General features: G+C 36.1%; 1 protein-coding gene and 1 long non-coding RNA gene across 11 annotated transcripts in view; one reads left to right on the forward strand and one right to left on the reverse strand.

Moving 5' to 3' along the window:
* LOC137496713 (uncharacterized) overlaps nucleotides 1-14,319 on the reverse strand; it is a 473,958-nt gene that overhangs the window by 271,166 nt on the left and 188,473 nt on the right. The gene's annotated exons all lie outside the window — the stretch shown is intronic.
* diaph3 (diaphanous-related formin 3) overlaps nucleotides 1-14,319 on the forward strand; it is a 478,885-nt gene that overhangs the window by 135,269 nt on the left and 329,297 nt on the right. For 9 of the 10 annotated variants that reach the window (XR_015501887.1, XM_087272225.1, XM_087272219.1 and 6 more), the window contains 2 exon segments: nucleotides 10,460-10,534; nucleotides 10,750-10,819. Coding sequence is in view for 9 of the 10 variants with exons in the window: in XM_087272225.1 (XP_087128351.1) it covers nucleotides 10,460-10,534; nucleotides 10,750-10,819 (145 nt within the window). In the remaining variant the exon portion in view is untranslated. 10 annotated transcript variants of the gene reach the window in all.

Raw genomic sequence — 14,319 nt, forward strand, 5'->3', positions numbered from 1 at the left:
CTGTAGATGTGCAATCGGACACAATGACACATCATAAAAATAAAGCTTTTTTTTTTTGGTCACTTGTCAAGATACTATCTAAAACAGGTCTAAAACCGTAGGTATTAAGCCAAAGGAAGGTTGTAGAACTTTTACTTTTTTATCCACAATCTTACTTTCTCTTATTTTTCCCCCGGAGCATCTGACATCATGTACCTCACTCAGGACATGTGTTAGGGCTTTCCCTACCGTAATACACCTAAAACACGGATTGCCATAAATCTAGTCAATAGCAGGGAAGTGTTTTCTCTCGTTAAGTGCAGGGAAAGAGTTAAACGAAATAAATATTAAATATAATTTGATTGCATGGTTTGGAACTGGATGTTTTATGATGTTTATTTTATATTTTTTTAGATTATTTGTGTTTAAGAATTTTGCTGGATCACAAACATTTTTAATTTTTTGTTAATTTTTGCATTGGATTCAGCGATTGCGGAATCTGCATTATTTATGTATGCACTTAAAGAATGTTATACTCCTTTTATTTTAAAAGTGTGCAGCAGTCTTGTAATCAGAAATCAAATCGGATAGCGCAATATCTGTCGGAAACTATAACAATTTGTAATTTTCCCCAAATCGCCCTGTCTTAAATCCCACATTGGAAAGGAGAAGGAAAGAAGGAAGATGAAGGAAACGAGGGGAACACAAAGGGGAGCTAAAGAAGAGCAAACCATCTTATGCTTATTTTCGACATGTTTTCCCCAGAACAAATGTGCCACTTTATGTGATTATGAGCAGTGGGACACAGCTCTCAATGCTGCCTCTCTTGATTGGAGCCTCCTGTGGTGGTAAAGTGTTCTGTCTTTTGTTTAAGACCGCCGTTTCTGCTGGCACTTGGAGATTGATTAATATTGTTATTCAGACATGAGCGTCCATCTCCAGATGTTCCCCTTTTGTAATCGAACGCTCCTTCGATGGAGGGGGCAGGAAAGAGGGAGAACATAGGAGAAAAGAAATAGCGAGCTGCTGTTTGATGTCAGGCTTACTGATACAAAAAAGGCCTGGTAATGATTGCCTTCGCTTGGGCTGATTATACCAGCTGCATCGCTCACGTCTGAGAAGAGAGAGTGGAAGAAATGAAAATGATTCTGTAGTCAGGCGGCCAGACATGGATGCTCATTTCATAAGAGGAAGTCTCAAAAGAGATTTCGCTTCGGATAACTTCACGTGGTGGTAGATAACAGTTGTTTGGGAGAAAGTGTTTTGCTTGATTCGAGAATGTGTGAGATTTCGGCATGGCATGTAGGATGGTGCCGAGACTAACCTATTTGCTTTTTTTGCCTGCCTCATTCTCGCGATCACTAGCCTCTCTCCACTGCATCGTGTTGACAGGAGGTTGGCACCCTGTTGGTTTGAAGGGAGTCACCCTTGCCATGCTTCAACTGATTATTCCTGTCTTCTCCTCCGGGTTTCACCTGCTGATGATGGGAGAATATGCTTTCTTACATGTAACTCATGCATTTCAATGAAGCTCTTGTCAGGACCCTAGGCCCAGCCTGCTCTGTGCCATCCACTGCTTTCTTCCAGGAAGCAAGAAGATAAATAGAATTTTACTCTCTCATTGCAGCCTTGTTCTTAAACTGTCAACATCAGGCAACCCACCTCTTCTAGCAATCGTCAGTGTCAGGCCCTCCCATTAATGCTGGCATATACAGTGTTACTAAATTATAGGGGTGAGGTGATAAATCTATTTTTTCATGCAAAACTGAGGCGTTTAAATTGTAGCTTTGATGCTGATGAGAGGAATAATTGGTTGTGTTGTAGCCTAATTGGTTGTAAAGTTTTATTTATTTATTTAGTGATTTATTTATTTTGGTTTCTTCACTTTCCATTGTTTGAAATCTGTTGGAGACCCTGTTTTATGAAAAAAATAAAAATAAAAATAAAATCCTACCAGTATTTATTAATCAGAGTAATTTTTTTAGGATCCTTTCATAAAAAAAGATTCAAAGATCAGCATTTATCTGAAATAATAAATGCTTTTGTTATATTGGGCACTATACCAGTGGTTCCCAACCTTTAACTCTCAATCTACTACACTGTACTATTTTAAAAGTTTAGAGTTTGTATCATTTGGGTCACTGAATTAGTGACAGCGACCAGAGTGCAAAAAACAACAATCTGCCTAGTTGAGTGATTTTACGCGGCGCCATTTTAAAAACTAAATTGAGGCTGTGGTGGGAAGAACCCCTGGAAGTATCGCCTGAGCCACATAGGAACTTTGTATACCTGGCTGTATATTTTATCACCGAAGAGAAAATGACACAAATTTACCATTTCACCGTCTTCCAAGTGACCCGAAGGTCCTTTCTAAATGAATAGTGAAAATAAAAAGGGATATCGGATCTCATTTTCAGCTAAGTTAAGGAAAATTGCACTAGTTAGCTAATGTTTTCTTTCCCAAATGTTTTAGATGCCATTTATCAAACTTAAGTTAATGAACTGATTCTTTCGATATATTAGACTTGTCGCAATACTTAATTTCGGTACTGAAATTAATGAAAAACGTCAATTTCCTGCTAACATTTAAACACTGTTGAGTTTGTTCTTAAACACTGCTGATTTGCCAATGTATTTACCAGTACTCAACAGAAATGACTGCGATTGGCCCTGAAGGTCATCAGTTCACTGTAATTTACAAATGTTCACTGATTACAAACACTGATGAGCAATCAGCTGATCTTCGTGGCTTTAAACCGCTCCAGTGTCCTTGTACCTGTGTTTGTACTAGGTGAAAAGCAGTGAACTGGTGACCGTGAAGCCAATCACAGTCATCACAGTCCCACTGTGTTTATCTGGTGCCATAAATGAAAGCCTATGAGGACACTTAAGCGGATTACTCTTAAAGAGATTATGATTTCGTTTGATGCCTAATATGCTTTTATTTGTTTAAATTAAACTGAACGATACTAAAGTGATGTTTACACCATATCTGCATTTTGGAAATTGCAGCAACAGCTGGAAGTTTGTATTCCACAACATAATGTTGCAATGTTTACAGTGCTGATCCTATACTTCTGGGTTTCTTCCAACCGGACCCTCGCTTCCGTGTTTTAAAATGACGGCCAGGTGAAATAAGCATGTCATTGTATAAACGTCACCATATGTCGAAAGAATCATGCAGACATTATAATTATATATTTATTAGATGCTTGCTAATTATATAGGTTAATAACCTTCAACCATTTTTTTTAGTGGGGTCAAAATAAATTTAAATCATAAATACATTTTTTGAAAAGGCTGTTTAGTCGTCCAGCCTTACTTTGGATCAAATAAGTGCAGACTTGAAGAGCAGAAGACACTTAAAACACCCATTAAAATCTTACTGTTTTACAGCTTTTGACTGGTAGTTTATATTGGCAGCTAAGCTGTTTGATAGATTGTTAAAATAACAATACTTCAGTCAGAATAAAGTGAAATTGACTGATACTTGATGAAGCAGAGAAAAAGTCTTTCCCCTCTCCTCTGTTTCGCTCTCATTGGCTCATCTCATCTCAGTCCTTCTATTGGTCCTGTTTGCATTCCATTACACATCACCATTTCCTCATTCCCGAGAAACTACTTGATTATGCCATTTTGCCAGAAATTTGCTCCGGTTGACAATCCTCCTATCCTGATTTTTCAATTACTGACACTTTCCCAATCCTATTCCATCCATAAAAAAGAATGAAAGAAACAAAAAATGAATCAAGCCTACAAATGAGATGGGGAGAAGCATTGTCTTAATGTACATCTTTTATTTTACGGGAATCTGCATTGCCCTTAATTTACAGCTCATTTGAGTGTTGTGACACGTCCATGGCTCTTTATTCGACTAAACTAACAGTTCATTTCATCCATAATAACCATCATCATTGTCGTCATTTTGATTTAGACATGAGCTGGAATCCCATCAGCAAATGAATTTTGTTGATGGACTACTACACTCCCCTTCTCTGTTTTCTTCGCTCCAGTCCGATTTGACAAATTCAATTCAGGGTGAGCCCCCCTTTTGCTTCACCTTGAAAATTCACACAGGCATACATGCTAGGATTTGATTAGTGGATGCTTGGAGGCATGCGGCTTGTTGATTAGAATTGGACGAGGACTGCATTTTGATGGGAACAGACATTACACTGACTCTTGCTCCCTCTCTCGCCACATAAACACTCACTCTTCTTCTGTATTGCCCTCGTATCCTTCTCTACAAACCTGCTTTGATTCTGTGCATACACTCTCTACTTTTTCGCCATCTTTCACCATACCCATTCTCTCCCTCATCAGCTCCATCCTTCTTTCTCCTCCTCATGATCATTTGTTTCCTTCCTCTCTCCTCCCAGTGGGAAGCCCCGTTCCTGGCCATTGGCAGGTTCTCTAATCAATACAATCAAGGGAAAAGCTGGCGAATGAAAGAAACCAATGGCTTTTTTTTATATGCAACTAAGTATTACTCTGCTCTCTCCTGATTATTTTGTTACTATGGTACATTTACCTCTGTGGTGAGATGTGATTAACTAGCTCTTAGGGGGCCTGAGCCCTCAACTCCCATCGCAATCAGCCACAATACCTAAAAGACTGGCCGAGATTTCATCTTCCTCTCACACCTCTCCACGACTACAAGTTAAATATGTTCAGCGGGCCTTATTCTGTCTACGTACACCCAAGAGACCCCATGTACTGGAAATCATTACGATCCCTTTGGAGTGGCTGAAGCAAGGGGGAAGTTACTAAACAGAAAGAAGGCGTGGGGGAATGGGAAAGAGAAGGATGAAGATATCCATATTTAGGACACTGGTGGCTTGTAATGTAGCTTCTCGGGTCTCTGGGTTCCAGCTACGTTGGAGAAGACACATTTTTGACTCATTTACCTATAGGGAAAAGGACAGTGTTCATTACTCAAAGGAAAAGACTGATGTATTCACTATATAGAGTGATGGTGGCACTGAATAGATGCCTTTTCTATGGTCAGGCTAGAGTTGAGGTTAGCTGCTAGCCTGACATGAAAAAATGGGAAATGAGCCACAGTGTTGGCTGTCTCCTGATTCAGAAAAACTTTGTTCTTGGCCACTTCTCAAGCCTTAGTTGGCTCGCTTTGGACCAAGACATTCTGCGGACCAGAAAACCCTGGCTGTTGGCCCTGTGGAAGCCCAGACAAGGTCTGAACAAGTCCAGGAAGTGACAGTACAAATGTAACTGACCCTGGCAAGTGCTAGTACACTCTTGTAAATGAGTCTGTAATGTCATGCCTTTTGGTCTTTTTTGGTTTAAGTGCCAAAGCAGCAGTTCATGTAATGTGTTCGTACCATTTGTGTAAACTTGTATTGCAGAACTTTACAATATGTTGAGTTGTTAACACTAATTGAACAGATATGGCCATTAAAAACGTGCATCTTTGTAAATATATATATATATATATATATATATATATATATATATATATATATATATATATATATATATTTCTTTTTTTTTTTTTTACCGCGGCTTGCCTCATTTCGTGCTGCGCCTAGCCACGGCTTGCTGTCAAACTCTCCTTGGAATTTAAATAATTGTGTTGTTCTTTTCAAAACAATTTGTCCTGTTTCCCTAAAACTTAATTAAAAACTTACTATTATAAATAAAAAAGAAAATTAAAGCGCACTGAGTCGTTAGATGTTTATGTGGCAGCCTGTAGTAAACTTAAGTCTGCCACAGAGTCTGTGAATCAACTGGCTAAATTCATTATGTGGTGAAAGTTTCAAAACAACACAGTTGCTATTAAAATGAACATATTAATATTGTATTTCTGTTGTGATATTTTATTGAATAAACTACTGATGAAAAATATTGTAATTACTTTATTAATTGATTGGTGGGCGGGGGGATTGGAAGCTAGTGCAGTGCTTCCCATAGGTTTAAAATATACTTCTGGTGGTAGCCGGATTCAAAAACCATTTATCCACATTACACAAATAGTTAACTATATGCGACAAACAAAACATAATTAAATTTTTACAGTAGTTTTATTTATTACTTTCAAATTCAAAGCAAACTTGATTGTCTAAAGTATTTTAGATATAAAATAGCCTAATAGCCTATTATTTATATTTATTTATATTATTTATATTTTATATATATATTAAATATAGCCTAATGACATCAAATTAATAAAAGCAAAAGAGAAATAAATGACAGAAATGGAATTGCTGACAATATCTCTAAAAATTATAAAAATTACTAGATTAAAATGTGTAGCTCATTTAAATAAGGCAAATGCATTGATTAACCATTACTAAGTTGTTTAGATTCAAGAATGAATAATTGAATATTTGTTTCGCGACTTTGTGTGTGATGTCAGCTGCAAAGCCAAGTGATAGTAGGTTTAAGAAAGGTAATGCCAAAATGCATACTAACAACTAACGAACATTAGAAAGCAAAAGTTGAATCCTGGACATTGAAGGAAATTTAGAAACCCGAAAAAGTCCAAAAGGCGGGTCTCAGTGAGTCTACAGAGCATGTGAGACTGTCTGTGTGAGTGTTGACAGTTAGAAGAAAAAGTTTTTTCCACTACTTAATCGATTGCGGATGTCTGGTTCCATTAGGCAGATAGAATATAGTTTAGAGGATGATGTAATAGTGAAAAAACAACAACGTGTCACTAAATATACTTGGACAGCTGTTTATATACCCGGGCGCATGCCCAAGTAAAGTCTATGTATGGGAAGCACTGTTGTGTTTTTGCTTTTTATTTTTGCTCTTGGATATTGCAATTTCAATTCGATTTGTAATTTATTTGAACAAACAGCTTAGTATTCTGAAGTTTGCAGCACACACTTTAAATTAAAGTAATACAACATACGCAGAGTTTTCTGTAAATAACCAAGTGGTATCAGACACTTTTATACTTGGTTTATTTTTGTTGTGTCCCAACAAACATCAATATTGATTTTATTTTGATATGTTTTGAAGCTCTAATAAAATAAATAAGTATATAATTTTGTCCACAACAAGGGTATCATAGTATTTTATCCTTTGACTTTTGCTATTCTACGATGAAACTGGCACTATGGGACTCATTTTGGGACAGACTTAGTGTCTGGAGGAGTGTGGCGATATCAGTCCTGCCACAGCTGAGTTATGAGAGCACTTCCTCTGTCTCATTGGACCAGCTCTGTATTGCTCTCCGTTTTACTTTAAACAGCATTATCTCTCTCTTTCTCGCTATCCTCTGTTCTGTTTTCCAGTCCTCCTTAGTTTCCAGTTTCCGGGTTGTGGTCAATTTCGCCTGTAATTTACCCTTGGAAGCACACCTACACCTCTTGACACTGGCTCTTCGAAAATTGGCTATTGATGCTCACTGCTCCTCTACACTTACACTGAGGCAATTTCCCAGAGTTCTGTTACTCCACTGAGTCCCCCCTGACTGACATGATCAACAGTTGATTGAGTATTTGTGACCATATGGTAAAGCGTTTGATTACAGACTAAGGCAGATGAGGTTTTCTCTTGTTCCTACATGGCTGATTTTTAGTGCGCTTAAACCACCAATTTGCCAGCATTTCTGTTTGGCTACTAAAGACTTGAGTATACAAGTTTTTCAACTTGAAATTGCAGGGTTTTTGTGTATGTTTGTTTTTAGGTGATTGTGGAAATGTAGGGATGCACCAATCGATCGGTAACTGGAGGGTTTTTAGTTTCAGTTTGGTAGATTTATAACCATATTTGCTCATAAACTGCACTGCAACAAAATTATACCATAAAGTCTGAAAGATGCAGTAATTTTAGCAAACTTTAACCTTCTTTTGTTCCCGTTTTCTGCGATTCTCTAGTACTTTTTTCTTTTTAAAGGACTTCTGTAAGGGTGACAACTATCCATTGGAATCCTATATGCATTCCTCTCAAAAGTGAAAGCAAAACCTCAAGGCTTGATCAAATGAAATCTGGGTGCAATAATGTTCTGTTGTCATACATTCATGTAAAAGTTGCACAAAATTACAGAGAAAACACTCTTACTCAGGGGTGCACAATATATCGTTTCAGCATTGATATCGCAATGTGTGCATCCGCAATAGTCACATCGCAGGATTTCAATGTTGAGTTGTGATTGTAGTTGACTGTAATCAATGCAGAGTTGAATAGTAACGGAGTAAAAATGGTACTCCACACAAAAATTCCCTTTACTTACTATTTTCAAACGTTTATGAGTTTCTTTTTTTTATGTTAAACACAAAAAGAAGATAATTTAATAACTCACAAGTTAATCAAGTTAAGGTTGAATAAATAGTTAGTAAATTAAAAATTTTGAGTGAACTATCCCTTTAAAGCCTGTGACTGTAAACATTTCAACATTTCAGAGTTCATAACATTCGGCCACAAGCAATTTTAGTGTTTTTAACTTCAGTAAAGATAACATTATATACAATAAAGACTATATAGCGTTGATTATTCGACTCTCCAGAAAACTGATTCACTTTTATCTTTGCTATATTTTATTTATTTAAGCTTGTATTTTATTATGCTTGTTATATATTATTTGAGATCCAATCCCCTACAAAATCACGGCGATCGATCTAAAATGAAGAATTCTTTCCAAATAAAGCTGCATTCATATTGCAATATATATATATCGCAGAAATACATTGCGGGGTTTTCAATGTTGAGTTGGGATTGAAGCTGACTATAATCAATGCAGATTTGAAAAATAATAGAGTAAAAATGGTATAGTTCACCCAAAAATTACCTTCACTCACTATTTTCAAACATTTGAGTTTCTTTTTAAATGTTGAACACTAAAAGGTAGATATTTTAATAACTCTTAAATTAATAAAAAAAGTAAAGGTTGAGTAAATAGTGAGTAAATTAAAAGTGTTTTAGTGAACTATCCCTTTAAGGCCTGTGACTTTGTGAACATTTCAACATTTCAGAGATTAAAACATTCGGCCACAAGCAATTTTAGTGCTTGGAAGTTTAATAAAGACTACATTATATACAATAAAGACTATAGTATATAGTGTTGATTGTTTGACTCTCCAGAAAACTGATTCACTTTTATCTTTGTTATATTTTAGTTATTATGCTTTTATATATTATTCGAGATCCAATCACCTACAAAATCACGGCGATCGATCTAAAATTAAGAATTCTTTTCAAATAAAGCTATATTCACATTGCAATATATGTCGCAGAAATAAATAGCGGGGGTTTAAATGTTGAGTTGGGATTATAGTTAATTATAATCAATGCAGAGCTGAATAACAATGGAGTAAAAATGGTAGTTCACACAAAAATTCTCTTTACTCACTATTTTCAAACGTTTATGAGTTTCTTTTTTTATGTTCAATACAAAAAGAAGATATTTTAATAACTCATAAAAGATTGAAACAAGTGAACGTTGTTAACAGTGAGTTGATTTTAATCTTTGGTTTGGTTTTAGTGTTTGTAACTTTAATTAATGTTACATTATATACAATAAAGACTATATAGTGTTGATGGATTGACTTAAAAACTATGATTCACTTTTATCTTTGTTATATTTTATTTATCTATGCTTGTAAGTTATTATGCTTGTTATATATTATTCGAGATCCAATCCTCTACAAAATCACCCAAATTGATCTGAAATGAAGAATTCTTTCCAAATAAAGCTGTATTCATATAGCAATATATATACCAGAAATACAAAATATCGCAATGTCAGATTTTTCCAATATCGTGTAGCCCTATTATTATAACTCTGACTTTGATATATAAAAGAAAGTCATTATACGGATAAAAAAAACAACAACAACAAACAATTTAAATGATTCAAAACTTGCTGACAAATTGATCAAATCTACCATTTTGAAGGTCTTCACTCCAAACATGCAAAGTATTTTTTAATCTCTGCTTTCAGCCATTCCAATACGGTTACATCCAAACAAGCTTGTGTTTACAGAAACATCTGTCACATGCTGCAAATGTAATTGAATGAACTCTATAACCTGCTTCCTACACACAATGGGTTAATCGGTTTGTTTATGCTCATTGAATTCCCTCATTATTAATCAATGCTTCACTCGACACGCTTCCCCTCTCGTTATTGGGGAGTTAAATTTCCGCCGTGGCAATTCCCACAGACAATAGAGGCCGAATCAATGGAGATGTAGAGCGCAAGATTATGTCTGAATGGAATTAAAATAAACATCTTTGCTCCATTAGCAATGCCTTTCACTTTGAGCTCCAGGGGGAGAGCTTAATTTGTGGAATAAGGTGAAATCCACTGTCGTTCAACGGACTCTGCTCTGATGAAGCTTATTGACTCCTGTGGTTCGGTTCTGCCATGCAATACAATGTTGTTTATTAAGCAATATTAATTATTTCGTTTGTAAGTTCGAGAGCCAGTGGTGTTTCAACATCTAATATCTGTCCTGCTTGTCTTTGCACAACACCAGAACCACTCTAATATGATGTTTTCTCTTTCTAGCTGGGTGCAGAGTTTTGGCCATGAGGGTCTGGGTCTCCTGTTGGATACGCTGGAGAAGCTCCTCCTCAAAAAACAGTAAACACGTTTCCATTACCCACATTTCTTAAAGCAAAGGCTTCCTACTAGGTTTTAAACTAGTTGTGTGTTCTTCTCTCAGCATGCTACTTCATAGCTCTGAACAGTTTGTTAACTAAACTCTTTGACTCTGTTTTTGTCTTCTGGTAACCCACTGAGCGCCCCTCACTTTCACTGACTCGTTCTTTCTTTTGTTTTATTTTTATTTTTTTCAGCCAAGAGAAGGTGGATAAGAAGAGTCAACACAAAGTCATTCAGTGCCTGAAGGCTTTTATGAACAACAAGGTAATAACGTCACCGAGCTGCAGGGTCTCAAGTTCCTCTCACTTAATAATTGTCATCTCAAAGCGAACAGTTATCAGTTTTAAACATGCACATACAAAGTATAGCTAAATATAGTTGTGTAGACTCCTTTCAATGTGACGTCCACGGTTCTTCACTTCTATTGGTGGTGGTGATGTCATGGTATATTTGCATAAATTATGTTCAGCTTTGAAAATGTTGCACATTGTCACCCGCCCCCAGAAAGAATGTTCAGTTTTTAATAATAGCCAGGCATTCTTCTAGTATTATATATGTATCCTGTTGGATATGCTGTAGAAAAACGCATAATTTGCAAAAAAAAATGTATATATAAATAAATAAATACTTTACATTTAGGGTTGTAACGGATTACGGTTGATCTTTGATTTGTACGAATCACAACCCACAGCTTGGAACACACATGGCCTTGTTAACAATACTTTTTTTTACTAGTAGATTAATCCTAAATTTGTAATGAATCTAACGATCACAGAGAGATCACCTCATTCAAATCACATGTATGAAAGCATTTACTCTTTCCCGTAAAATATAATGATGACGGAAGAAGTTGTGGCAGGTTATTCGGGATATGATGGGTTTCATTAAAGGTGTTCAGGATCTCAACACCCACATAAGAAATTATAAATGATGGTGATTTGCATATGTTTATTAATCCTTCGAGTCACTGCAATTTAAATCTGTGTTTGTAAAATGCAAAAATCAAGAAAAAGATTCCGTTTTTACAAACAGTCAAATAACACAGTACTGGGAGATATAGTTTAGATAAAACTACTAATGTTTATGGTAAAGATTAAAATCACCATCATATGTATTTAACGACGCTCAAAAATGAAAGTTGTAGGCAGCAATTACACTATTTAACCAGCCATCAAAAATATGCCACTGAATAATTCTTCAAAAATGATCCATCTAACAATAAAATATGAACTGTTATGAGTGAATAACTGAATCAATTATAATAAAAATAAGACTAAAAAAATAAATATGGGCTGTACAAATTATAATGTTCGACTTTTCTACATTTAGCGTCATTAGCAACTGTAGTAGTAACAGTGAATTTTTCACAGTACTGAATATTTTACTATTTCTTTTTGTTGAGCTGGTTATTTCATTTTATTTTTTAATAAAGTTACAGTTTCTAAATTCTGTTTGTTAAAACCAAAAATTTCTTGCTGTACTGTTTTTTAATTAATGAAAAGCAAATGACATTTGTCTTCTCCCCCTTTTTGGCTGATGCGAAAAATGGCCTGATCTGTGACTAAAAAAACGATATGTGATCCAAACACTAGATACAGTAATTAGCATTGATTATGATTGCCTCATATCAAATGTACATATTTTATTAACAATGTAGCACTTGAGTGAAAAAAATCATGTTTAAAATTGTCTAAAGTTCTAGCAATGCACATTGCTTATCATAATTTAAGTTTTGATATATTTACAGTAGGAAATTTACAAAATATCTTAATGGAACTTGTTTTCTTAATATTCTATTGTTTTTACCCATCTTTACACTTCTATTGTTTTTTTACCCATAATACGGCTGTTTCTCAATTCCAAGAACATGGAGACTCATGTTCTTGTGGAGATCATTTTTGCCAAGTTACCTCAGAAGAACGAACATGGGAGACTGCGAGATCCTCTCAGAAACAAGATGATGCGTTCTTCCTAACGGTCACGTGACCTTAACAGAATTTTTAACAGAAAATTATTGAAACATTACAGCATTCATTTATTTATTGTTTTTTTCCATTTCAATATATAAATAACATGCACAAAATCCTTACAAATATACTTTGCACAATACAAATAAAACAGATTTTAATACAAATTTCAGCAAATAAATACCCTTAATGGGTTAAAGTTCATGTATTTACTACTACCTATCTCATTTAAGGAAACTCCTGCGATTAAATAAGGTTTACCTCTGAACTAAAATGATAAATCTATATAAAATGCTGTGCTTTCCACCTACTTTATTCAGCCGCAATGACTTCTGGGACTTCTCAAGCGAGTTTGTGCTCAAGTCTGCATTCGATACATCCTCAATATCAAGAAGGCATCAGGATTTTGTCACGCATTCTCTGTTCTTGTGGTCTTGAGTTTTGGAACTTAACTTTGCCGGTTGATGATGGCGTTGTACGAGAACACAAGGATGCAAGATCACTGAAGAATGCATATTGAGAAAGAGCCTATATATTTTTCTCTACTACCATAATATAATTGTATGGTCCATGGTTACATATGTAAAACCTATACCATTTATCGTCATGTCTCGGTAGTGACTCCAGAGATCATTTTCTCATAGAAATGTGGAATAAATCCTACAAAAAGTTGCATATTTTCATATCTGCTTTGGATGTATTTCACGCCCAAGTCAAAATCTCATCATTACCCTAAAGCAGCAGCTTCAAACAAGACTCTTTTCAGTCACCGTTGTGTCAGCTGACCCCTTCATCAACCGACACATTACATCTCCGCTAACTCGCCGTGCTCCCGCTCCACCCTGCTGGACGCTCGTACCTGCGGCAGCTTTCAAATGGTCAGGAGCGATAAGAGGAGCGCTTCTGATGAAGGCGGTTGCAGGCAGAAACCACTCTGAACTCAGGAGGGGGTTACTCTGCACGGGCTGAGGTGGAGAGGTCTGAGGGGGCTTTTTGATGATTTCCACACTCCTGTAAGAGAGAAGCGTTAGAAGTGGATCTCCAGTGGTTTCTCTGATGTTGTTGCGATAGCCCGGGGTCTGAGGAGTTACCCCCGCCTCGTGCACCCATACATACACAACGCTTTCTGGAGATAGAGATCTGTGGTGTTTTGATCCGTGTTCATTCGCTGGGTATGTGGCAGATGTTAGACAGACATGTTGTCAGGTGTCAACATATCCCACGGTGTTTGAGTGAAGTTGAACTGATTTTATCTGAGAAGCTGTTAGCAGTCATCTATCAGCCTTGCTAACACGTCTGACTCTGCGTTTTGGTAAGATGACGATCATCAGTGTTTTTTTTTCTTAGTAAGTAAGCATTGGTGTTACCACACATTGCTGTTAGACATTTCTAAGAAAGTAAAAAAAACTGTTTTGAAAACTATAATGCTTTATATTTAATTCATTTATTATTTATATTTAGTCATATTTAATTTAGTGTTGGAGCTTTCGTGGCTTAATTTGACTAGCCTGGTGGCCAATCTTCATTGATTTCACATTCCACCAGTAAAAGCAGAGTGTAAAGGTTTAATATGTACAGTAATAGCACAGATTTGCTTGAAATATGATAATGCACAGAGTTAAAAAGATGACAAGTTGTTTGTGCATGTCTTGCCGACACATCTGTGACCAAGACAGCAAGTATTTGTGATGTATCAAAGGCCATGGTATTCAGGATGACAGCATACCACCAAGTAGGACGAACCACATCTAACAGGAGCAACTGTGGAAGCAAGAGGAAGCTGTCTGATTGGGTTGC

The sequence above is a fragment of the Danio rerio genome, chromosome 11 (assembly GCF_052040795.2).
Source record: "Danio rerio strain M-AB ecotype USA chromosome 11, GRCz13ab, whole genome shotgun sequence".
Lineage (NCBI taxonomy): Eukaryota > Metazoa > Chordata > Actinopteri > Cypriniformes > Danionidae > Danio > Danio rerio.